At 40.8% G+C, this 26,092-nt stretch overlaps 2 protein-coding genes across 2 annotated transcripts in view; one reads left to right on the top strand and one right to left on the bottom strand.

Moving 5' to 3' along the window:
- The window catches only part of creb3l1 (cAMP responsive element binding protein 3-like 1), a 34,720-nt gene extending 10,649 nt beyond the window's left edge, over window positions 1–24,071 (top strand). The window contains exons 3-13 of the mRNA XM_088292101.1: window positions 437–523; window positions 11,142–11,296; window positions 11,369–11,450; window positions 11,531–11,727; window positions 11,839–11,985; window positions 13,066–13,124; window positions 13,674–13,742; window positions 21,118–21,220; window positions 21,304–21,451; window positions 21,778–21,928; window positions 22,010–24,071. Coding sequence (XP_088148227.1) covers window positions 437–523; window positions 11,142–11,296; window positions 11,369–11,450; window positions 11,531–11,727; window positions 11,839–11,985; window positions 13,066–13,124; window positions 13,674–13,742; window positions 21,118–21,220; window positions 21,304–21,451; window positions 21,778–21,928; window positions 22,010–22,046 — 1,235 coding nt within the window. The 3' untranslated portion in view covers window positions 22,047–24,071. The remainder of the gene's footprint in view (window positions 1–436; window positions 524–11,141; window positions 11,297–11,368; window positions 11,451–11,530; window positions 11,728–11,838; window positions 11,986–13,065; window positions 13,125–13,673; window positions 13,743–21,117; window positions 21,221–21,303; window positions 21,452–21,777; window positions 21,929–22,009) is intronic.
- On the bottom strand, window positions 23,834–26,087 carry harbi1 (harbinger transposase derived 1). Its single transcript, XM_088292102.1, has 6 exons — window positions 25,919–26,087; window positions 25,372–25,537; window positions 25,084–25,286; window positions 24,720–25,015; window positions 24,455–24,630; window positions 23,834–24,344 (listed from the first exon to the last, which is right to left on the bottom strand). The coding sequence occupies exons 2-6, from the start codon at window positions 25,534–25,536 to the stop codon at window positions 24,144–24,146; spliced, it is 1,041 nt and encodes a 346-aa protein (XP_088148228.1). The 5' UTR covers window position 25,537; window positions 25,919–26,087; the 3' UTR covers window positions 23,834–24,143.
- Between the last annotated feature and the right edge of the window lie 5 nt (window positions 26,088–26,092).

Genomic DNA, 26,092 nt, shown 5'->3' with positions numbered 1-26,092 from the left:
TAGAGCCCCGATAACATTTTCAAATGGCATTTTCATTTCCTTGGATTCCTGTATATTAGCCAGCAGCTTCACCTCTCAGCCAACATCTGCTCAGAAATGAACCCCAAACCCTAAACTAGACATTTGAACACAAACTCGGCATTGAGACCAACTGTATCGGATTCACCCTGAGAAAAAATGTTCGGGTAACCTCCATCCTCACTCAGAGAGGTCAAATTCCAAAATTCACAAGTATATATTAGCTGTGCTTCCAAAAATCTGGACTTTTAAGGTGGCCACTGCCGCATAATCCCTCCTTCAAATGGCCTTTATCGGGGCTGGACTACTTTTATAGCAAAAACACAACGCCACGTGTACATTTTAATAACAAATAATATATTTATTTTGCCGGTGACCCAAATGTGCTAATAACCTGCTTCAATTTGTGGCTTCACAGACATCCAAGTAGAACACAGCTACTCTTTGAGTGAAGACTCCGCCCCACAGAGCCCCGCCCTGTCAGTAAAGATGGACCAAGACTCTGGTGGGTGACTCGTCTTTCTGCATGACTTGCCCTTTGTCTCATGAGGAATAGATAATAGAGCTACTGGCTGATTTGTTTGATGCAACGGCTCCTGTCTTTTTATGCACACGCACACGCACACACACCTAAAGCCACACACACACACACCTTATCACCACAGGTGGGCATTCCTTTAATACTGATGCAAAGTCCTTCAATCCGTACACGAATGACGGAAAAACTGATGGACTAAGCACCAGAGTTAATATAGTTTTGGAATTTCAATTATAGTTAGTTTTTATTAGTTTTAGTTTTTTCACAAAGAGATTTGGTTTAGTTTTAGTTCGTTTTGGTATTAGTTTTTGGTATTAAACATTTTCTTTTTGACTTGTGTGCAAGACTAGAAAAACACCATGGTATGTATTCAGTGGCGGGCTGTGCATTTCACACCTAGGACTTCAGTCCGACTTAGTCCGACTTGAATAAATCCTCCTCATAATACCATCATTTATGACACCACGGCTGGAGAAATAATATACATGCACACACTTATGCACGACCAAGTGTTGGATTACCTCAGCTCACGAGAGAGCTTCTCTTGAAAGGTCTGTCTTGAAAATGCCCTTGTAAGTATAACGGCAATCAAATCCACACTTTTCCCTCCTTCGGCCATTGTGGGTTAAAAAAGCAAGACTATATTTTAGATTTTCGAACGTTTGCCGGGAAAATATGTCTGGCCTGGCGCTGCCGTCACAATTGATTATTGAATCACAGGACAAGTTTGCATCTTCAGCATGAGGCCTGCGAGAAGGCTCACTGTAACCAACTAGTGATCTGAATGGCTATCGCAACTGTCTATCAACTCTAAGAGCTGGTTCACTCACACAGCAAAGACGCCCGCAGGGAAGAATCTGAAGGCTCGAAGGAAAAGACCCCAGATTGCCGTTTTTTCACTAACAAGCTCAGTTTATTCATTTTTGGATCAGGAAACTGTAAAAAGTTATAATTTTGTTTTTTATCTATTCATTTTGGAGATATAAGGAAATACTTGACGACTTGAAAAATGCCTACTTTTAATGAGGAATATGGCCACGCCCCCCACTGCTCTATGTTTCTGCAGAGTCACTGAAGGAACCGATTACCTATGGAAAATCATTGTACTTTCATTGCTTACAACGTCCAAAAACGGTAATCAATTGGCATTAAAATTCATGTGGACATCCCTACCTATGACTACTTCAACATACTTAAAGGATTAACTTCTCCGTCATTGATTTACATGAACGTGAGCAAATGTGGACGTGAGTAAAGGTATATATAGATGATGCTGTTAGGACGCACCACACTGCTTCTTTGCTGATAAACCACGGTGAGGATGCACGGCATAAAAGCACCAGTCGGGATATTTGCAGAGACTGAAGTGGGAATGAGTAGACGTACACATTTATTTATTATTTATCATTTATCTATGGGCACTATTCAAGAAGACCACCTCCCAGGTTCATCAATGAGGTGTTTATCCGAAACTAACGCCGACTCGCGCCGCGACTTTGACAGCTTCATGAATTGGCTGCAAGCGGTGGTATACGCGAGTGGCAATAGCCAGGCATCTCTGGTAAGAAGCAAATTTTGTTGTCCTAACGTCGTGTGTTTAGCGACCAAAAGCTATTTGCTGCCCTGAGCAGTGCTGTTAATTTTAACACACGTACTTTTGTTAACTGTGGGGGGTGGGAGGTGTAAACATCGATGCCTGGCTGCCTCCTCTCATGTAACTGAAGGTTAGCGTTACTAAATGTCCACAATATAACCAGTCGGGGTTCGTGTGCGCATTCTTGCTCTTGTCCGCTTGAGCCTGCGTAAGTGGAGAATTGATCGGCACAGTATTTTTGATTTTGTGGAGGTGATCACATGAGGTCATGTTTGATGTCAATAAATCCAAACTATTGTGCAGAGTGCTTTTATACTTTCACAAGTTGAAGGACAAGAGTAGTAATGTGCATTAGCATTATGGTGGCGATCAGTCGCCGTTTCAGACAACAGAATTGACAATTCGAACAATATTACATCACTTGATTCCCTACTGTGACGTAGACGCTGAAACCATTTTCTTGTGCACAACAGTTTTCTGCTATAGAAGAGAAAGCTCCCGTTCCGTCTGACCACACCATTACAGATCATGGATCTATTTAGCAAAGACAGGAGCAGGAGTTAAAGGAGCGTGGTCAAACAAACAATGACGGAGTGACGGACCGACGATGCCAGACTCGTGGATGGTCCTAAAGTAGCACTGACAAACTTTAATGTTCTGATGACAGAATTGTGGTTCAAATCACAATGACGGAGTGACGGACTCCCGATTACAGATAATTTTGGTGTGGGTTGAAATAACCACCAAAGAATGATGATGAACAGGTGGCCCGGGTGCTGGTGAATGACAAATGACAGACCGGCAAAATTTACCTACATCTCTGGTTATCACTTAAATTGTGTGCGAGTGGTGCAGATTCCTCTTAGTCATCTTCCTCCTTTCCCCCTGGTCTGGTCTTGCATATCTGTCCGATTGTCTGCATGCTCCTCTGTTCTCCATTTATCCTGGGTATCCTTCTGTCTGTGCAGTTTTCCCACTAAGTAAGCCCTGCCCACCTATCACGTGTGTACGCATACACACACACACACACACACGCACACACACCCCCACACACGCACACAGACACACTGCACTCTGACAAGCATGTGGTTTTGAGTACAGCGTAGCTGAAGCCAGAAGGACCTCTCTTTCTCTCTCTCTCTCTCTCTCTTTGTCTCTCTCTCCATTTTTCACTTTTATATATTTCTCTCTCTCTCTCTCTCTCTCTTTCTCTCTCTCTGTGTGTGTCTCTCTCACTCTCTTTCTCCCACCCTTAACCCAATCTTCACAAGATTTGGTTTGACATAAACTTGAGTCAAATTCACATGCTAAAACAAATAAGTGAAATTGCATTTTAAATGCCGCATGCACCGGTGTGTTTTGAACGATGCCAAGGAATGACTCCACAAACACACACCATGTGATGCGTTGCAAAACAACCTCTCCAAAAACACAAAGCGTAAACAAGGAACATCCAAACGGCTACCATTACCTGTAATGCGGCGAAAGAGGTTTACAAATGAAGAAATAGAGCACGTAAAGAAGTTTGTCATTTGAGACTCACCAAATAAAATGGTTGTCATCATCAGGTTTGCAAACAGGAATCACAAGAACACATTGCTTAAACAAGGGAAAAAGTGATCAGGAGGATCGTTCTTGGGAGACCCAAAGCTACAAAAATATGAATATTTACATTGAGAATTGAACCCAATGCAGTTCGATTAATCATGTATGTTATTGAACAATAGGACCTGTAAGTTCGGAGAGATGGATACCCTTAATTATCAATATGACACGCAAGAATAGCATCATGGAAAGTTAAAGACCATGATTTTTTTGCTTTCACCGCACAATGTGGAAAACAATGAAAATCTATGAAAAGGTCACTTGAGCTCCTCTGTGAAGATAAGAAAAAAAAATCTACACACAGTGTAGAAAATATGTAAACACTATCAAGCTATTATGTTCGTCACGTATCCTCATATCCTCCTCAAAGTATATTTCTATTACCTAGAGTGTCTATCATGTACCGTTTATACATCACAGGCAATACAATATTCCATTTCATGTTCTATATTTTACTAATAGAATAATAATTACTTTCAATGAACAATGTGCATTTTAAGATTTTATGTAACCAAAATAAATTAACATTAATAATGGCTCCTAAGCATAGCTACCTTCACAATAGCATCCAACAAAGTGCCTGCAGTTAGTTGCACATGTAATGTATGTGTTAGCGTAGCAGTTTGCCATGCTGATATGAGTGAGTTCTTGGATTACGATATTGACAGACACGGAAAACAGGCCGGACACAGGCCCTTGAGGAACAGGATTGAGGACCCCTGATGTACAGTAACAGAGATATGCGTCGCCTTGTGGCGGAAGGAGGTATTACCTCTAAATAGAATGCACCAGTTTTTCAACCGGACGTTTTGTGGGTTACATATCAATTTATGTTTTTGTAAATTGATATCGGGCTATAAAAGGGAAAATCGCTTAAAATCGATACATCATTTTTTTTAAACCCGGCTCTGCTTTTATTTTATTTATAAACACATTTTATGCAGAATCAATAAAATCAGAATCAGAAATCCCTTTATGTATATATAAAATGACGCTAATGTAAAATAATAATAATAATAATAAGAAGAAGAAGAAGAAGAAGAATGGGCGGCACAATCGACAACTGGTTAGCACGATGGCCTCACAGTACAGAGGTCGTGAGTGCGATTCCGGCTCCGGCTTTCCTGTGTGGAGTTTGCATGTTCTCCCCGTTTCCTCCGACTACTCTGGTTTCCTCCCACATTCCAAAAACATGCGTGGCAGCTTGATTGGACACTCTCAATTGCCCCTAGGTATGAGTGTCAATTGTCTCTTTAGTGTTTAATCTCTGCACAGCCACAACTTCTTCTTTTCCCTTGGTTTTTTCCCTTCAGGTGTCGCCACAGCAAATCAGTTGTCTCCATCTAACCCTGTCCTCTGCATCCTCTGCTCTCACCCTAACAACTTTCATGTCCCCTTTAACTACACAGCCACAACTAATCAACCTTAATAAGTTCATGGCAAGCTGTTTTTTTTGTTTGTTTGTTTGTTTTTTACTGGCAACACCTGCATTAAGTGTTCTAAACATTATTGATTTGTTTCCACACTAAGTACCTCATTGTCAGTCTTGGAGAATCTCTCAGAACTCTTTTCCATGCTTTTGGATTTCTTAAATTGATTACTGATCCTATACGTGGTCAATAGGAGGCCTTTCTCAATGTAAAATACACGAGACGTGCGCAAGTGTGGTAGTTTAGAACAGGTGGGATTTATCAACGCACATTACTTATTAGTGTGCATATGACAGGTGTCCCCATGTTTCAAAATGACACTGAATATAGGACGCACACTTTTCTGAATGAGTATTATAGTCTAAAATTTGGAGGCACTGATTCTCATCCCAACTCCAACTGCTTCACATTCAGTTGTGGACCGTCGCTATTAGATTGAGCACATCATACATGCGGTAGATCAAAAGAATGAAGCTACTGGAATTGTCAACAACCTAGAAAAAGTTTTGGACACAACAGATCATGAAATACAAATTCATATATATATATATATATATATATATATATGTATGTATGTATGTATTTATATTTATATACATATATATGTATGTATGTATAGCGAGAGATAGAGCGAGAGAGAGAGAGAGAGAGAGAGAGAAAGAAAGATCAGATCACGAGTTAGTGACAGTATGCCTTCACACGGGCCTTACGTTGAAAGTGCGAAAGTGTCTGTGATTTGATCCATGCGGATTCAACAAATTCACACCAGTCACCCGGTGACCGTTTGAAAATCTAAAGTATGATCTTGCTTTTTAACCGACAAAATCCAAAGGAGGGAAACGTGTAGATTTGATCGCAGATATACTTGCTAGGCCATTTTCAATTTCAAGACGGACCTTTCAGGAGAAGCGAGCTGAGGTGATCCAACACTCGGTAGTGTGCAAGTGGGTGTCTGTCCATTATTTATAGCCATGGTGTCATCAAAGATAGTGTTATGAGGGCTATTTATTCAGGTCACACAAAGTAGGACTTCACTGAAGACCTGGGTGTGAAATGCACCTGCTGCTACTGAAACCTTCTATACCCAAAGTTTTCAGAAAAAGTATTATACAAAGTAAAACAGGTTTTGAACACTATACTCCTCCTATTGTACAGAGAAATGTGGCAACAACTATTGAACTTCAATATATGACCTCTATATATTTCTGCAGAAAAAAAACTTCCCGGATAATCAACAGAGTTGGTCATATGGACAACTTATATATTTATTGTTTTTTGTTTCGTTGTGTTTTTTTGTTTTTTTTACAGTCCAAGATTTTGAAAATTATAGATCAAATAGAATAAATAAACTGCACAAATCTTGTTCAATGCAAAGATGATTCACTTGGGGGTAAATAACTAAAGCATTTTTTGTCAAAGGAAGGTAAAATATCATTGATTTTCTTAGCCTTAAAAAAGCATAAGTTTATAGTGGTTTTGGGGTATTTAAATTTGGGGTTACACTACAGATACACTCGATGAATGTCTAAACCTGAAACAGTTGATAAAAACATGACATGAATGCCGCAGGAGGCTGTTTGACCGTTGAATATGGGTACTTGCTTATCTTTTCTTTACAAGAAGAAGAAGAATCATCATCTTTATTTGTCTTGTACACACACACATACACAAAATGTGACCGCTGCATTTGACCCATCGCAGTAGTCGACACTGCAAAGACACATTGTTAATGGTACACGCTGGAGAAAGGGGGGCATTTAAATGCCAGCGGAGCAGTTTGGTTGTATTGGTGTCTTGCTCAGATACACCACAGCTGTGTGGCCAAGAAGTGATGGAGGTGGGTGGTATTGAAATTGGCTCACCATTGTGGCAGGTGACAATCTTAATGTTCTGGTTATTTTTTGGACCTTAAATTTTTGGGTCTTTTTTTTTCATGCATATAAATGTACATGTTTGAAAAGGAGTCAGAAAGAGCTATTCTTCCTGTGTCCCACCCTTTTCCTACAATCCCCCAATCCAATTGTTCCACTTCCATCATTACAACCCATGGGTTTTGTTGGTTTGTTTTTAACTCATTGACTACCATTGACGGCTAAAGACGTCAAAGATTTTTTTTTTTTACTCGACTGGTCGTGAATGAGTTAATATTGTTGTTTTGCTATGGATTAAGAGACAAATAAATGTGAATGTTATTACATTTTTTTTTGTAAATTAATACTTATAATTACGACATCTGTTAGGCCCATCTGTGTCCATAAAGTGATTTTAGCTGCTGCGGGTTCAGCATTATTACTATTATTATAAGTTCACATGTGGAGGCTCACGTTTGCCTCCCAATGTTTTATGCTCCACTTGACTGACTTTGACTAATGAAGGTCCATGTTGAGGAGAAGCTGTGCGTTTTACTGCAGCTGCCGCCTGCCGTGCTGCAACAAATATTGTTTTATTGTAGCTTCTGTCCTGCTGAGATCAGAGTGTTCTCCGTTCACCCACTGGGATGACTGTTTGCAGCATTTTATTCTACAACTTTTTTTTCTAACTTTGCTTTTTATATTTCTTTTACACACTCAAAAATATAGTCTAAAAAGAATGTAAAGGAGAAAATACACAAACAATAAACAGCAACAACGGGGAGTCACATTTCCAAGCATTTCAGTTTCCTTTCCTCTTTTCTCTTGTTTTCTCTACTTATAAGTTCTTGTACAAAGTCCATTTTTCCCATTTTTGGGCTCCTTGAGTACCCCAGCAGTATCATACGAAATGTCATTATCTCCATCATCCAAATTTCCTGCTCAATTACCTGCCATTGATCTTAGTTAAGTAGTTCCACATGACACCACTTTCTCGTTAGAGCGTTCTTACTTGCCTTATAGTACCAGTGATATCAATCCTTCGCTCACGTACAAGGTGATACAGTTAAAAGGGATATGATACCTCAATATTTTTTGCATTATGGTGTGTATTCTCCTGTGATCTTAAAACATTTCCAGAAGATAGATGTATTGTCTGCATTCAATTTGTGTTATATTAGTTTTGGAATATCTAGTCTTAATTTTGGGGGTTACAAACAAATCTTACCAGGTTCTTCCCTGAAAACTCCCTCCATGATTTTGAGTTACTGGTTGATTGATGGGCCTTCCACATCCCAAGCCATTATTGTCTTGTGATTTGTATCCCAAATTCAGATTCCAATTTCTTATTAATATAAATGGTTGAATTTGTATTTACGGTCAATGCTTTGTATAATGCAGACATAATTCTGAAAGTGTTACTCTGATGTAGTTTCATCAAAAGTTGAATTATCGCTCAAATTTCTCGAGAGATCCATTCTCATCTTCTTCCTATAATAATCCCTTGCTTGCAAATATCTTTAAAAGTCATCATTCATACTCTTCTACTCGTTTTGTTCATCTCCTGAAAGCATTTCATTTCCCCTCTATCCAACAAGGTGCATAATGCTATTTTTACTGTATATGTATGTATCCATCATTTGAATCTCCTGTGTTATGAAATGGCACCCACTTTAATTGATTTATGTCCTCAATTTTGTGTTTTTGGATGACTCTGAAATAATGTGTTCTTGCTTTTCCCGCACTTTCTGATACATGAATTTGCCTCCAACAAAACTCTAAATTGCTTAACCATAACTTTTAATGAAGTGTCCAAAACCTGAAGAAAATATCAAATTCTACTAAAGTGTCATTAATGCTTCATAAACTCTAATGCTATTAAAATATAATAATATCATTATTTTAATTCTACCAGATGCTAAAGATGGTTTCTTTTGCAAGGGCATGACTGGGAGAATGACCCACCCTGATTGGGACTTGAGTGGTGTTCTGTTATTGGACTTAAGTGCTCATCATGGATTGTCCATAACAAACACCATGTTCCAATCTCAGGATGTCCATATGTGCACTTGGCAGCAGGACACCTTTCCACCGTTTGATGATCCAATTTGTGGTCCTTGTCATCGTACAACAACAGACAGCCCTACAGAGAGCGTTTGAACTCTCGACTCAAAACACGTCATTGTAGCAAAGTAAAGAACAACCAATCAAACCGCACGTGTCACGACTATGAAACACAAATATATTACTCACATTTATGTGTTTCCCGCTTCTTCTCATTTGTTGATGTCATTTCTGCAGACATTGTATTTGTTGCAGAGGGGCGTGTGTCGATTCTAGGGAGGTCAGGGTCTGCCTTCACGCTGAAGGGCCATACGCCCCTTGTTTGTGACCCTAGCCCTAACGTTTACGGAGAATTGGGACACGTCTTGGTTGTCAGCAAAACACATTTCAAAGGGGAAGGAACTAGCTGAGACGAAAGGGTGGTATTGGGATTGGTCCTAATTCTGCTTCCCTTAGAGCGCCCTGACTTCAATGCAAATGAGGGGCCCCTCTATGATTGGCTGGGATTCATATATATATATATATGTATATATATATATATATATGCTAATATATATATATATATATATATATAGATGCAATTAAAACACATTTTAACACACTAGCTGTGTTGACAAGTGAGGTGTCTGTGCCAAACATGGTGGTCAGCACTGTAATTACACTTAAGTATGATTCATATAACTTTAATATAGAAACTTCAACCTGCCAACGGGTGAATGATAATTAAATGAGTTGGTTTGTGTGCCAGGTAGTGGTAGTGCGTGGTGTCTCTCGATGTTGTGTGTTTGTGTACGTGCGTAATAACATTTTAAAGTGTGAAAGCCCCCCAGTAGAAGCAGGACACTGAGACAAGCTTCTGCTCTTTGATGTGTATTGTCAACACACACTCACCAGGGCCAAAGTATGCACCATGGTTTCAAGATTGAGTGCTATCCCTCTGTGGTATATAATAACGAGGCTTGTCAGGAAGTGCTTTTGATTTATGACTTGTGTTCCTTCTCAGTGGCAAAGGAACACATAATTGCTTTCGCCCTTTTTTAGAAAAAAACATTCTGTAAGTGTAGGTACTGCTTGCAAGAAATGAAAGCCAAAATATTCATGTGCCCAGACTCCAGAGAAAGCTGCTTAACTACCAAAGTCAGAAAATTGTCTGACATCCAATCTGAGTAAAAAAACAAAACAAAAAAAAAAACAGAAACTAAATGGGATAGTGTGGGAGGAACACGACAAAATAAGGGACACTTAGAAACAATTATTGAACATACGAAAAAGGTAGACGAGGCCCGAGGAGACTATGAAGTACAAAGTTCATGGATGACAAGAGCATGGAAGAAATAGCTGAGGAATGTGGGAGAAAATATAAATTCAACATGGGAGCAACATGGGAGGTACTGTGACAAAGGTGAGGAAGTTGGGTGGACATGCTTTGGTGGAAAATGAGAATACTGCTTCTTCACTTGAAGAATCCATATATTTATTGACGAGGCTAAAGAATGTCAGACAGTCACAAGACGTTATGGACCACAAGAAACAAAGAGCAGGAAGCCTTTGAGTGCTCAAAACAAGCCACATTTGAGAGTGGAGCAATTCCAAATTCAAATACACCTTGAATTCATTTTATTGCGGACCTGAAATAGTGGACGTTGTTCATTGACATTTCAATGCATATGTGACACCATAGATCAGGGGTCTTCAATCCTGTTCCTCGAGGGCCGGGGTCCTACCTGTTTTCCATCCCTCCCTGCGACAACACAGCTGATTTAAATGATCAGGATCGTTATCAAGCTTCTGCAGACTTGGTTGATTACCTGATCATTTGAATCAGGTGTGCTACAGCAGGAAGAGATGGAAAACAGGCAGAACACCGGCCCTTGAGAAATGGGATTGAGGACCCCTGCTAGAGATTATGTAAAGTCATCAATATTTACGGTCATTGTAATGTTAAATAAATATAGTAATTGATATAAATAGTCTCTATCTCCCTCTTGCTCTCTCTCTCTTTCTCATTTTCTCTCTCTCTCTCTCTCTCTTACTTATCTTAGAATTTGAATGGAGCTTTAGTCAGGATCTGTCAACCATCTTAGTGAAACAGGAGGAGCCGGATGTGACTCAAAGGTCAGATGCGCAGCCCATGGAAGGCCCGTCTCTTATTCTAAGCCCCGCCCCTACACGGAGAGGGTCGCTATGGAGACACACAGTGAGCATTCCACAAATCAGATACTTCATGTCTTGTGGTTGACGTGTGAAGGAGATTGTTTGCTTTGTTCAGGTGTGTCCACCGGATGATGTTAAGCCTGTGGCTATTAAAGACGAGCCCAGAGAGATGGAACAGTACCTCGGCCTGCCCACTGGTACGCACAGCTTCCACAATTGGCCCTCCATTTGTCAGCCCAATATCTTCACAGTAGGCCCTCATCCCGCTTTTTCCCAGATGATGCCCTGCAGCTTCCACCCACTCCACCCAGCAGTAACCACGGTGACAGTGACGGCTCCCTGCCACCCTCCTCCCCGCATCTTGCTCTGCCTCCATCTTCCCCGCAGACACAACAGAGGCCAGTGGGCCGTGGCTCCGCATCCTCTTCCTCATCCACGGCCATCTCGTCTTCACCTCTACTAACTGCGCCACACGTCAGTAGCCGCCATGCATCCTTCCTCTCCTTTTCCTTCTTTCCTCCCCTGATTACCAATCAAAACATGCCTTCAATGCTACACTAAAGGCCATTATTGTTGTTTGTGTAGAAACTGCAGGGTTCTGGGCCCCTCTTACTGACGGACGAAGAGAAGCGGACCCTCGTTGCTGAGGGATACCCCGTGCCCAACAAACTTCCTCTCAGCAAGAGTGAAGAGAAGGCTCTGAAGAGAGTTAGACGAAAGATTAAAAATAAGGTACCTTTGTGCTTTTTTTTTTTTTCGTTTGTTGAGAACATACATTTATTGTTTTGCACATGCCAGTTTAGTTATTGACTGACATTAGATAAAAGCAGAGCTTATCAGAAGAAAAATATATATGGCTTATCAAGAAAAACTGTATCCAAACACATTTTTGGTTAGACTAATAACTCACGTAATCTATTTGTCGAGTGGCAATGACAGCTAATGCGTGCAGTCATCCTTGCCTGCAAAAATGGAACCATGATGTAGCGGAGTCAAATGCCAACTTGGCCCGCCCGTCTCCCCAATTCAACTCAGCATTTTCTTGGTCAGAATCTAACGGATCTGAGTCATTCCCACAATTCTCCAAATCTTCCGGAGTCACTGCCACCAGAAGGTCCGTCAATCTGTCACTGACAATACCTGTTTTGATGACTGTAGCAGATGAAGCCAATGCTGCAGCACATAATAAATAATCAGCGGCCACATGCAAACGGAGAAGCCTGCCTGTGATTCCAAGTTGCACCCTCTCCATTGACATGAATAAATAAACAAACAAATAAATAACTATCTGAGTCTGCATGCCACATTCACGGCCATCTAATGGGCCGCATGGATCAAACACAGGTACATAATGATTCCGTCGACATGAATGACAGTTGCTTGTGCCGCTTCCCCGATGTAGACCTGCGCCGATGGGCAAAATCTTGACAGAAGCGTGCGACAATTGGGCGGGGTCTGGTCGGTGAGGGACTTCCCGTTCCGAGACACAGAACAATATTTTTTGTAGTCTGACAGTGCGGCCGTTGTGAACAACAAAAAAATTGGATTGTAATTAATTACTTGCAGTTACGATGATTTCTTTTTTTTCTGAGGCGTTCCACAAAATTGTGTTTGCCCTACATTGAACATTTCGGTCTCAAAATACACTGGAGTCAACCATTCTTTTATAAAGGCTACTTTGATATTAACATGAATTTGAATACCCTTGTTATGTAACTACCTATAAAACATGAAATTGCAGAATACATTTTCTGTCACTGACATGAAAATAATTTGACGTTTGTGTTTTGAAAAAAAAACAAAAAAAAACAGATCTCAGCTCAGGAGAGTCGGCGGAAGAAGAAAGAATATGTGGAATGTCTGGAGAAAAAGTGAGTTTCTGTTTTTCTTGCCAATTTTCCCATCCAGTTATCTTAACCAATTTATTTTCTTCCAGCAATACAAAAGTGTATCAGTGGCACTCCTTCTTGTCTCAATGCAGTTAAATTACCAAACAAAAGCCTGACTGTAAACCAACAGTTTCTTCCCAGCTCCCACTTGTTTACGTCATGGGAGTGCACTCCATCCACGCGCCAGGGGCATGGGCGGTGGGGGTGAAATCCAGCTGTTTATAATTTGAAAGTTTTCCCAGCTCAGTGTGCAGCCACAGGTCAGACAAGGCTCATCATAAAAGCAGAGCATGGTCTCGTTGTATTAGTTTTTTTGTCGCGGTCCAGTCATCTTGTGAGCTTCAGGATTATTGGATGATCCTTTGGAAAGCAAACAGTAGGCAGCTGGCTAGAGGGAGTACACTCAGAATGAGATGAATTTAAAGCAAACAGCAGGATTACTGATACTTTCATTTTGGGATTTTATCAGTGAGATCAGTTTTTGTTTTGTGTCCGAATAAAAGCTGGATGTATTTGTTTTTGTTGCCCCAGGGTGGACAACTACACGTCAGAAAACGGTGACCTGTGGAGAAAAGTGGACAACCTTGAGACGACTAACAGGTGAGGCTCACTGCACATGCATAGTCAACGAAAAGACACAAAAACTTGGTAACAAATTGACACGTGAATGTAAAAAATTGTGTCTGGTGTGTCTCTTATTTAGTATGCACAGAACATTCCATTTTAAATATTTATATATATTTATTTAAATTGTGTCGCACTCTTTATGTCTTTTTTATGTTCATTGTAGTCTAGTTTCAACTTTGTGTTTCACACAGGCTGAATCATACCTTCTTTGATAAGAAACAGCTCCTACTCACACTTTATGGGCTTTATATTCATAGACAGCTCAGCTGGTCTCGTGCATAAAAACTGATTTTTCCAGATTTGTGTTCCCATGCAAGCCGTACGTGTTTCGTTCATCTCTCGTGCTGTGGGTTCCAGCATATTGAGGGCATTTTCTTTTAAATGTGCCTATTGTACCTGATAATTTTCTGGCTAAAAGTAGACTAATCTTTACACCCGCTTGAACCACGTAAGTATTGCCACAAGGGGTGTAATGCAATATTTGTGAATGTGTAGTGGATGTCATGTCATGTCATTATCCACACCGCTTATCCTGTACAGGGTCGCGGGAGGGTGCTGGAGCCTCTCCCAGCTGACTACGGGCGAAAGGCGCACTTCACCCTTAGCTGGTCGCCAGCCAGTCACAGGGCAGACATAGACACCGTCACTGAGTGGGAACTGAACCCACGCTGCCCGCACACAACTCGGGCGAGTGTACCACTACACCAGTAGTAGATGTCATCATACAGTATTTATTAACTCATATATATCACAACAACACATATCGAACCCTATGAATCATTTCATTGAACGCATCATTTTTTTTTATCATTAACAAAATGATCCCACTGGCGGCGGTACAGCTATAGCGGGGGTCATACATGGACACGTTACAATCCGGGTGGAAGGAAGTATCCAAGGGCCCACTTCACAGATCTGCTTACAGTTGCTTATAAATGTGCTTTTCGCACTTCGACCTGCAGTCGGACTCAAGCAAATCAGTGTGTTCTTCCGCCATATCATGGACTGTCGGCGCACTTCTCACACGAGGCATAGTACCTGGCATCCACATATGTGGATTTCACATTTTCAGTTGTCCCGAACACAATACTACATTTTGCTCTACAATGGTCTGGTGTCCAAATTCGTGGACACTAAACTGCCATTTAGTGGTGGAAGAAGAGGATAATACTTTACAGGTTAGATTCAAGATGGCTGCCAACACACTTTGAAGTTCAATTGGTGACTCCCAATCCAAACGTCGACCAGGTAAAAAAATTCTATCAAATTTCAACGCTGATTCTTCTTCAGACTTGTTCAATGCTTGTTTTTTAAGTCAAATTTTACAAACGTTAGTAACTCTAACGATTTATTTTCCTGGTATTCATGATGTGCACGTATGTGGACAGAGCGACTTAGTTTTGATAATTGTGTTGAATTGTTGTTGAACACTTTACGTTTTAAATTGTATTTTGGGATGATGTTGGTAGAAAAATATTTTACTACATTGCAATAAGACATGGCATGTTTTCAGAATAATTCTACATTGATTTTTACTGATTTTTTTCCCTCATGTTTTCCCCTGAGAGGGTTATTCTGCGTCAGAAGTACTGGAGTTGCTGGAGGTTAATTGTTGGAGATGAGTCAAAGGTGGGAGATTTTTCAGACATAGATGATCCTTTGGGACATACTGATCATCAACCTCCACGAAAGGAGACCAGCAGCAGTGATGAAGACAGTAGTGGTTGTGAGGACCCCATTCCTCAACCCTTCAGCCTAGCAGAGGACGTAAACGTCTCCGTGATGAAGGCTATCGTTCGGATCGTAACAATGTCAGAGCACACACTCCCGGGCGTTGCCCTCAGTCACAGCAGGATGAGGATGATGTGTCAAGCAATGTCGCAGAAGAAACAACACCAGGACCAAGTAATCAAGAACAGTTGAAGAAAGGCCAAATTAAGCCAGCTTTGAGCATGAGGAGGATGACAGAGAGGGTTGACCCCACTGAACTACATAGAACATCCATCCATCCATCTTCTGTACCGCTTCTCCTCACTTGGGTCGCGGGGGTGCTGGAGCCCATCCCAGCTATCTTTGGGCAGTAGGCGGGGGACACCCTGAACTGGTTGCCAGCCAATTGCAGGGCACACAGAGACGAACAACCATCTGCGCTCACAATCATAACTAGGGGGAATTTAGAGTGTTCAATCGGCCTGCCATGCATGTTCTTGGAATGTGGGAGGAAACCGGAGTACCCGGAGGAAACCCACACAGGCACGGGGAGAATATGCAAACTCCACACAGGATGACCGGAGCCGGGATCGAACCCACGCCCGATGCTGTCTCTCACTGTGAGGCCATCGTGCTAACCAGTCGGCCACCGTGCCTCCCCTACATAGAACAGTATATTGATAAAGATTTGTTCAAAATGATCGCTGATTGCTCAAATGCTATGTCCCTGCCTAGAAGTGAGGAGCAACTCAACGCATGAACCGTATGATTTTTTTGGTGCTTGTATTTTGATTTTTTGTATCCCATATCCTGCTGTCAAGATTTACTGGTCCAGAGCCTTGGTCCAGAGATTTCCTGCCATCACTGAAAAGCCTAGCTGCTGCTGTGTTCAGGCACCAAATAAATGAGTCATCTGTGACTTTACTTACTTTATGGAAATCTAAACCGAATGTCTGCCTATGTGGACATTCTTTTGCTCTGAAACCACAACATGAAAAAGAAAGGGGTCTTAGGAGGTATTAAAGGGAAGGAGAGAAGCCACTTTGATTGGCGGCGTAACAAGTCGGTTGTGTTCACACCCACAACAGTGCAAAAGTCCCTTTTTAAAATCTGCATCACACTACATCTACTTGCACGAGTCTGCAAAAATACCAAAACTTAGTCCAGCCCGCCCCTGCGCTGATTTACACCTCGCCTCGCGCCAGACTTGCAATGGGCATGAAAATATTTCCCTTTAGGTTCAGTGGGTTACGCCCATATGTTTTTGTTAGAGACTCAACACGACAAAGAAAAAAAATGGCATGTGCGTGCTTATTGCTTTTACGGTGTGTGTTGCACAGGAGGTGACCAACACAACTCATCACACAGATAAAGGTATCGCCACCCACAATTGTGAGCCTCCTCCCAAAAACCACATTTCTGGCAATTACAAATACTCATTGTGCAGCAGTGCAAGCTTCAGGTTTCTTAGGGTTAGGGTTAGGGTTATTGGCTGTCATTCTGTTTCATATAACAATCACAGTCTGTTTCTTGGCCAGGGATTTGCGATCATAAATATTGAATTTGTTGAGTATCGTCCAACACAGTGAGGAGGGAAAATCGTGCTTGACAACCTACACCAAAGTTTACTCGATCACGATATCTTTGAGAGAGGGGCTTGGCCAGGCCATAAGCAGAGACACTCATACGCACAAAAGAAACCTTAATTACCGTATTTTATAAACTACAAGTCGCCCCGGGTTATAAGTCGAACCAGCCCAAAAATGCGTAATGAGGTAGAAAAAACTGCATAAGTCACACTGGAATATAAGTTGCATTTTTTGCGGCTAATTCATTTTACAAAATACTAGATACAAAACAGACAATTCCTCTTGGAAGGCAACACCACATTAATAAACATTAATAAAAAAAATAACGAACAGGCTGAATAGGTCTAAGATAGGCTATCACAAAGAGCGTTTATTTAGCTACACGAAAATAAACATGAACAGAAAAGGTGTCCAATGTTCATTTTATTTTTGGGACAGGCCGCTGTCCGTGCTCTGGTAAAGGCAGTTAGAAATAGAATAGAAATCCCTTTATTGTCATTGTACTCAAGTGTGCAATGAGATTAGAGGGCTCCCCTCTCCAGTGCAATACAACAATAATACAGACAAATATATAAATTAGATAAATAAAGAAGACAGTTACGTTGCACAAAGGCGGAAGCACCAAGAAGGTCCTCCGGCAAAGTCATTTATATTATATATATATCGCCTTAGTAACGACCTCAGCACAAAGACGTACCGTAACTGCACCATTGACAAGACTCATCGGCAGCACGTTGTTCAAGCACCCTCTGGCAAACTTGGTCCTATGTGGCTGTGGCCATCTAGCTTTCAGTTTGTTTTTTTTCCATAGCCGTAAGATTGGTCTCCGCTTTTTGCCAGTCCCTAACAAGTTCTTCATTTGCTACAAACTTTCTCGCTCCTGCTAGATTAAGGTTTTCAGATGCAAAATTCACTACTTGCATCTTTCTAGTTTGCAGAATATGATTCTCTTGAGGTGCATTTGTGGTCAGTCATTCTCAGTTATCTTTGTAAGGAGTCTGAGAGATTGGTGCATACGTCTAGAGCAGGAGTGGGCAAACTTTTTGATTGGCAGGCCACAATGGGTTCTAAAATTTGACAGAGGGGCCGGACCAGGAGCAGATAGATGGAGTGTTTTGGTAACCTCACCACATCGGAGAAGATAAATACATTTAATTTTAAATGAAAGTGAACAAAAGCATTACAACAATATATATGTCTTTGAAAAATGACAGTATTTAGAAAATAAAACATTAACAAGGTTTATTCATTTAATTTTTTTCAAATTCGCAGGGCCGCATTAAAACGTTCAATGGGCCGCATGTGGCCCCCGGGCCGTAGTTTGCCCATACCTGGTCTAGAGTGCCCTTTTGTGGCTGTCTGTGAAATTAAATTTTTTGTCTGTAAGGAGTAGGAGATATTGTTGCATAAGACTAGAGTGAAAAAAAAGTGTCTACAGACCATATGTCGCATGCTCAACACATCTCTGCCCCATACACGACTGGATATTTATAATACAGTAAAACAGTTACAGCACGGCCTTCTATAACTGTATCTTGGAGACTGATAGGGTTGTAGCAAAGGTTGGGTGGAAGATGTGTTGGTGGAGGACCAGGGGGGGTTCTGTCTACTGCAGTCTATAATTAAAGTTTTCATTGTGGAACGCCCACCCACCACATGTAGCCCACCCACACGCACACACTCATAAACAATCACTGAGTAGAATGGTTGCCTTGGCACAAACTGGCCAATGTGAGTCAACAGACTAAAAACACGTTTGTTCATATTAACTATGTTGTGTTCAAGTCAAGTTGAAGATCCCGTACATGATCGGCCTGACTTGCCCTTCATATTTCATCCAACCACATTTACTCAGAATAAGTCAGTGGGGCCTTTTTATACATGTTGTATATTTTAAGCATCCATTAATCATTGCAGTTTGACATCAAAGTGTGTGTGTTTGTGTGTGTTCTCTGTCACATGGGTGAATGGCTGACTGACAGCCTGCCTAACTTGCTCACGTGCCAGTAGAATATCTGGCTGACTAGGATTCCTTGGGTTCACTTGGTTGCATTTGGAGTCACTGACTGATGACTGAGGAAGAGCGCCTCTCAAACGTGCAGATGCCTTCTTGTGAATGTGTCTCCCCCTAGTGTTCACATTGTGCAATTACAGCACATACCATCAGAACCCTGCTCTCCAGGTCACTCAAAACCACGGCATTATGTATAGGTCCTGTCTCACGGTCAAACAAGGTCACTATTGTTGATTTTGGATTAAATTAATTTAAAACACATGCATTCATTTCTTTGTGGAAGTTAGTTTACTACTTCATGGACACAGTGTAAAAATGCAACGCACACAGTATCACATTTGTACAACCACTTTTGTGCAAATTAATATACATACTGTGTACTGTTATATTCTTCTAATAATATGTATCTTTCAATATGTACTCATTTATCAAATGTGACTGCATAATACTTGCGTACCTGTAAATTTTAGAGTTCTTTTTAAGATTATTTTACTTGTTTTCAAATCGTAAAATGCTCTCCCCATTTTACCTCTCTTACGCACCTGCCCAGACCAGACGCTATTAAAACTCCCGAGAACTAAGCGAAGGCTCAGACGGGCTCGAGCCTTTTCTGTTGCCGGTCTTTCTCTTAGGAATGACCTCCCGCTAAATGTTATGGCATTCCACTCATTTCCCATCTTTAAAACTCGTCTTAAAATTCAATTTTATTTTTTGTCTTTTGACCCAGCGTGAAACTTGGTTTTTGGTTTTAATGTTTTGGCGCTATTTACCGTGTTCATTATTCGTTTGTTTTATTGTCTGTTGTGCTGTGACTTACTTTAACGCCATGTCCAGCAGTATGCATGCAGCGGTGATTGTCTTAAAGTGCTTTATAAATACAGTTGAGTTGAGTTGTGTTAGCACATTCACGATTCATTCTTTGTAGTGCATTTAATTCCTCTCAACTATAGAACTATTATGCAAAAAAAAAAAAAAACACTTGTATGCTATTCTGTGCACTCTGTTTAGAAGAGCAGCAGAGGAAAAACAATGTTCACTAAGACTAAGAGAAAAACTCCGATCAATTGGATAAGTCAATGCACCGTGATGGAACGCCCAAGACAGTTTTGATTATATATAATCTCATCGAGGTTTAGTATTGTTTACAGTATTAGACTCAAACAAACATTGTAGATTTGTGTTGTCATAGCAAAGTGAAGTGACGTCTCCACCTAAGCCAATCTCAGCCGTCCATCACAGTCCCGACAGAGATCCTGTTGGAAATAGCAGCAGTCACTCTCTCAAATATATAAAGTCAATGAGGTCCTCTTTAAGTAACGCCCTGCAAACAAACACACAAGGCAGGTGGGGCGTCTTTCTGTCAGTGGCCAGCAAAATGGATGTCCATCAGTGATGGACTGAGAAGTCCTTTGGTACATGATCTGGTGATGATTACACTGGTGAATGAAAATCCACTTCCATCCGTGCTAAGTCTGTTTTTTTTTTTTTTGTTTGTTTTAAGTTTCCCGTCTATCGTCAAACGTCAGCAAAACAGGCGTCCGTTACTGACGGACCGTTACGTCAGTCTGACCGAATACAAACCTATGATTATGTCAATCACACAGTAAGCAATCTAAGGGGGAAAATCAGCACTGATTTCTAAATGGTTTCACAGATGAGGTCGGATATGAAATCGGTTCTTTTCAGATGTAATTTTTATCTGAGGTCAAGGCTAATTTCCTTTGCAATTTTGAGAACGTTATACCCATCTTTTAATTTGTGTTCTTATTACCTGCTAATTTACATTACACCATATGGAAAGCGCTTTGTTACAGCTCCATCTGTTGTGAAATGCGCTATACAAATAAAATTGTATTGTATGCCTTATTCTATGCATGACTTGATCTCATTGTAATGCTCTCTATTCATACGCAAAATCATTAGCTTCTCTTTTTTTCTAGATTAAATTTAAATGTCTTTGAATCTCTTCTCTATGCGCCTCTTTTTTTCTGTGAGTACGAGGTATAAATCTATTTTATCACGTGTGTGTCTGCAGAACACTTCTCCAGCAGCTGCAGAAACTCCAATCACTTATTTCAGGGAAAGTTGTCCCGCGCTCTTGTAAAATGGCCTCAACTCAAACAGGAACGTGCCTCATGGTAAGTGTGGCGGCTTGTATTCTCCTTCCGTGGATTTCAAATGTACATAAATGACCAACGATTGTGTTTTTCTCTCTGTACAGATGATGGCATTCTGTTTTGTCCTGGTGTTGGGCTCCTTCTCTCCTTGCCTCTCCCCTCTCTCCTTCCTCACTCACGCCTCTTCTTCCTCCTTACATACTTCTTCCCCTTCGTCTCCCCAGTCAAAGGACCTATACACCACCAGTCAGGGTATGTTGCCTCTCAATGTGCTAGTATCTATGGATGTGGGTTGAGAAGTAAGCAATGTCTAGACATGTCAAGTTTTAAGTGGCCTTCCATGCCGTAAGATGAAAGCATCACTTTGTGCATCCTCAATTCAGATCACCCGTGAGACAAGGTGTTTCATTTTAACAAGAAGAAACTTTATAAGATGAGCTACATAATTCCCCTTCACATTTTTCAGACATCAAAGGCTATATATTACTATTATTCTTTTTTGTAAACACTTTTATCACCATGTTGATACGGTCCAAGACAAGCAGATGATGATGCTAAGTTGTGTGTTTGTGTTGCAGTCCGCTCCCGCAGCCTACTCTTCTTCAATGAAGGGTCTCCACTGGAGGAGACCCCTGCAACGTTACTAGTGGAGAGGCTGCTGTCACAAAATCACATCCAGACAGCTGATGTCCACAGGAACCAGACAAGCGGGCCCAAATCGGACCACAGGTGAGATTTTACCACTCCAAAGTACTGCATGCTAAACGTTGACCACCACTTAACAATAAAATCTACTTTGTCCCCCCTCAGAGAAACGAAACCAAACGACAGCTCAGATTTCTTCTGACAGCGTGGATCGCCACAGCTGACCCTCCCTCAAGATTCACACCAATCCCCAACCCCCACCGGCACATATGATATATATCTATTGTATATATATATCAATATGATCTGATAAGATCTCACATTGTTCCATGGAATTAATGACCTCATAGATCTCACTCATGCTATGTAAGCACACATTGACCTCCACTGTTGATTTCTACTTCACCCTGGCATCTTTACATTGTTGCCGCTAACATGGTTCAAAGTAGACACGCTCGTCGTGTCCTCCTACACAGGAAGTCTTTCAAGTGCCTTCCACTAGTATTCGAACCACCTGGCCTTATATGATAAGACTCAAGAGTGTCAATTTAAGACCCCGCAAATTGAATGTCTTTATCAGACAGTTTGATACCTCACAAGACCAATTCCTTGGAGGCTGTGAAAGCTTTGTGAGGTCCAACTCTGCATACAAGAGGTTTCTACTTAACCTGAATTCACACATTCATTTCGCAACCCCAAAAAATCTACACCTGTATTTTCCGATTGAAGAGTTCTGACAGGAGGGCAGAAAACCTAGTATTTTTATGGAATTAAAAACTGTGTGTGTATATATATATATATAGTTGCAGCATCAAAAATGAGCATATTTAAATTATGCAACAAAAAATATGAAATGTTGTTTTAAAGTTTAGTTTATATATTATTGCCTTTTTTTTCTAAATAATGTTAGAAAAATATAAAAATTACAATATTGCTTCATAATATATTCCGAGCATCAAAAAGAGCATATTTATTTTATGCAACAAAAAAAGCAAATATGTGTTGACCATTGGGAACTGTGTAAAGATTTCAAGATTTAGATGGTGGTGTGTAGTAGATTATGTTCTGTGGGCATCCACCTGAGGGTTTGTGTCTTTTTGCTGTAATTCTGTTTTACTGCCATCACACAAAAAAACCCACCTTTTTCCCCTTCAAATGAGAGTGACTGTGAAATCAGGGCAAAAATAACAAACTTTGATTAACTCCAATTAACCACAAACTGGATGTGAAATATTTGGCAGTAAAAAAAGAATGCTTGTGTGTACGTATTTATTGCTGTTTGTAGAAAGTGTGTATATATGGAATTGCATTCTAATATGGGTCGTTCCATGCCAAATCACCCAATGGGTTTAACCAAGCGGATTTTGATTTGAATGAAACTTGCTGTACTTGTTTATAGTGATGGCACAAAACAAAATCTCAAATTTTATTAGGTCAATCGAAGCAGGGGTATTGGACCTACACTACAGCCTACCAAATAATTGCAGATTAGGATTACTTGTTAAATTCCCATTCCAAAAATATATTATTTTGCGAAAATTGACTCAGTAGTTGATGAGATATAAGAGTTCTAAGGAAGGCAGACGCACCCCTTTTTGCCAAACTACCGGTGGGCCACAGCTCCCTAACCTCTGCTCCAATTGACCTAAAGTTTGAGATTTAGTGTAGTGTTGTGTCACTATCAATAGTACAGAAAGTTTTGTTAAAATCAAAATTAGCTTGGTTAAATTTTCAGATGTTTTGGGTGATTAGGCATTGAATGACCCTGACCCTTAAAGACCACTACCATCTTCAAAAGAACTTGAGGTTGAAAAAAAAAATCTTTACCCCTGTTCTGTTCATGTGAGAAATCCCATGCAGTATCCATACGTGGTATTTGGTTTGACAAAATGCCATTTTGACATGCTCGCCTCAGCAGTGTCATTGCATTAGCGTACATAAATAATGTGCAGTCGTAAATACGGGCGTCGTTAGTGGATTGCAACATCATTGCCAATGTGTAGCAAAGTCTTTTAATGGGGGAAGAACATCTGTCACTTTTTCCGAACCTGGACTATAATGAAGCTCAATTGAGAATGTTGGGTCACAAATTGGGAAGTAAATCAAGTAATGTTCAGAGGACTGTTGTTGTTGTTGTACAGTGTCTTGCATGTTCCTGCATATATGCCTGTTATATTAGTGTAGTCAGTAGAATAGAAACAAGCAAAATATTAAAAATCTGCATCAGCATCGCTGTCTCTTGGCTTTCTTGCTTTAAATACAACTCCTTCCGGGTGAGCTCCACTTGTTCAGGCCCATATTAGCTGAAGTGTTTCAGAATGAGCTGTTTGCGCAGTTCCTCAGCCTGACCGTCACGGTCCTCAGGTCTCTGCTCCAGAGTTTCAGGTTGCTCCAGCGGGTCTGTCCTTTCCAGAGTCCAGGCATCTAATCCTGACTGGAGGGAAGCGTTGTGGAGAACACAACAAGCCAACACGATGGATGAACTCCTTTCTGGTGAGTACTGTGCAGAGCAGTGATGACAACGGCAGTTAAGTTCAGGAATTGTGCATGTCAGAAGCACACTGTATGTGTTATATTATGCTCTCTTTCGCAATATAAATGGTAATTTACCTGCAAATATCCTTTGGTCCCATCTAAACATCTGAATCTAGTCTGGATGGCCCGAAATGTTCTATCCACAATCTCATGTGTAGCCGTATGAGCAAGATTATAGCCAAACTCTGCAGGCGATTCAGGGCAATCCACTGGGGTCATCAACCACTTTCTTAGAGGGTAACGGCTGTCACCTAATAAACAAAAAAAAACCTTAAGCAACTTTTTCACCGTCGATGAGGTAAACTTCTAGATGTTACCTGGCGATAAAAATAATTCTCACCCAGCAAATAGCCTTCCTCAGTTTCCTGCAGTTCTTTATAAAGGGTAGATCTTTCCAGAACATCTACACCTTTAAGTCCGCCAGGCCAGTGAGTTTCTGCGCTGAGTAACAAGCCTCTGGCGTCACAAACAAGCTGACAGCCAATGGAGTGAAATCCCTTCTTGTTCACATATGATGAGTCCTCACTGTTTGGAGCCTTGATAGCGACCTGAACACAGTCCAGCACTCCTAGAACACCTGTCAATCCTGCCACCCTCTGGAACTCCTGGAAGGTCTGCTCTCGGATCATAGCCTCCCTGCGCAAGAAATGCCATTCTTCATCTACATCATTCCAGCAAGATGAATATCTTGGCTATTGATTTACCTCTGTAACGTAATGAACTGAGGAGCTTTCTCAACTAGAGCTCTGGTCACATTGGAAACACATCTGGACATGGACGCTTGGCTGATTCCAATAGTATCTCCCATTGATGTCTGAAAAGAGCCTGATGTGTAGAAGCCCAACGCGGCCAGTACCTGGACCTCAGGACTGATGGCTCTGGATCTCTGTGTGCGTCTACAGAGCGACTGTTACACAAGAGATACACAAAATGCTGCGGTCAATCTCAGAAGGTTCTGATGGTGTGCCATTGAACACGTGAGAGAAGTTTACCTCACTGAGTAACTCCACCAAGTACAGGATGAACTCTCTGGGGAAGCCAAACTGTGTGAGGAGCAGGTCATCTGATACAGAGCCCACGTCAAAGCGGTCCAGGGTCTTGTGACCACGGCCGTGCAACAGTAGATCACAGTCCAAAATGGCTATTGAGATGGCCATGCTGTGTGCAACAGTAACACCAAATACATATTTATATTACAACATCTGCTAGCAAACGTTCAGTGTCACCCATTTGTTAAATTAACAGTTTTATAATCAATCTATACAATCTACTTAAAAAATGTTACCCCGTTGTTTAAAGAACACATTGTTTTTTGTTTAAATCAAATGTTAACGTAATTACGTTAACTTTTATGCGAATTAAATGAAACCAACGAGCTAAATCACCAAGACGCTACATGTCAAATTAAATCGTAGCTATGTCAGAGGTAAACAAGTTCACTGAAGGCCTACAATACATAGATACATACATACATACAATATTAGAATTAATAAAAACGACCATAAACAATAAAACATTCCAATTAGTTTTCCGATTTACCTTCTCAGTCGACTACGTCTACCAAGAAAAAGTGCCTGACCACACTCGCTCTTAGATTCGTCAAAGATTATTTTTAAGGCTATTCTGAGTACCAATAATTTTTAAATGTAAATTCGGATTGTAATTCTATCCAGAATACTATAGTGTAAATCATACAAAATCTTACTTGTATTT

This window comes from Idiotropiscis lumnitzeri, chromosome 3 (assembly GCF_059441095.1).
Source record: "Idiotropiscis lumnitzeri isolate Australia: NSW breed Sydney's pygmy pipehorse chromosome 3, RoL_Ilum_1.0, whole genome shotgun sequence".
Classification (NCBI taxonomy): domain Eukaryota; kingdom Metazoa; phylum Chordata; class Actinopteri; order Syngnathiformes; family Syngnathidae; genus Idiotropiscis; species Idiotropiscis lumnitzeri.
This window is presented reverse-complemented; position numbering and strand designations above follow the sequence as displayed.

What these genes read in the sequence shown, in the direction of transcription:
- harbi1 (XM_088292102.1), bottom strand. Translation starts at nt 25,536, where the DNA reads ATGGCCATCTCAATAGCCATTTTGGACTGTGATCTACTGTTGCACGGC. An exon ending in TGGTGGAGTTACTCAGTGAG is followed by an intron (nt 25,287 to 25,371) that starts GTAAACTTCTCT and finishes CTTGTGTAACAG; the next exon opens with TCGCTCTGTAGACGCACACA. An exon ending in TGAGGAAGGCTATTTGCTGG is followed by an intron (nt 24,631 to 24,719) that starts GTGAGAATTATT and finishes TTTGTTTATTAG; the next exon opens with GTGACAGCCGTTACCCTCTA.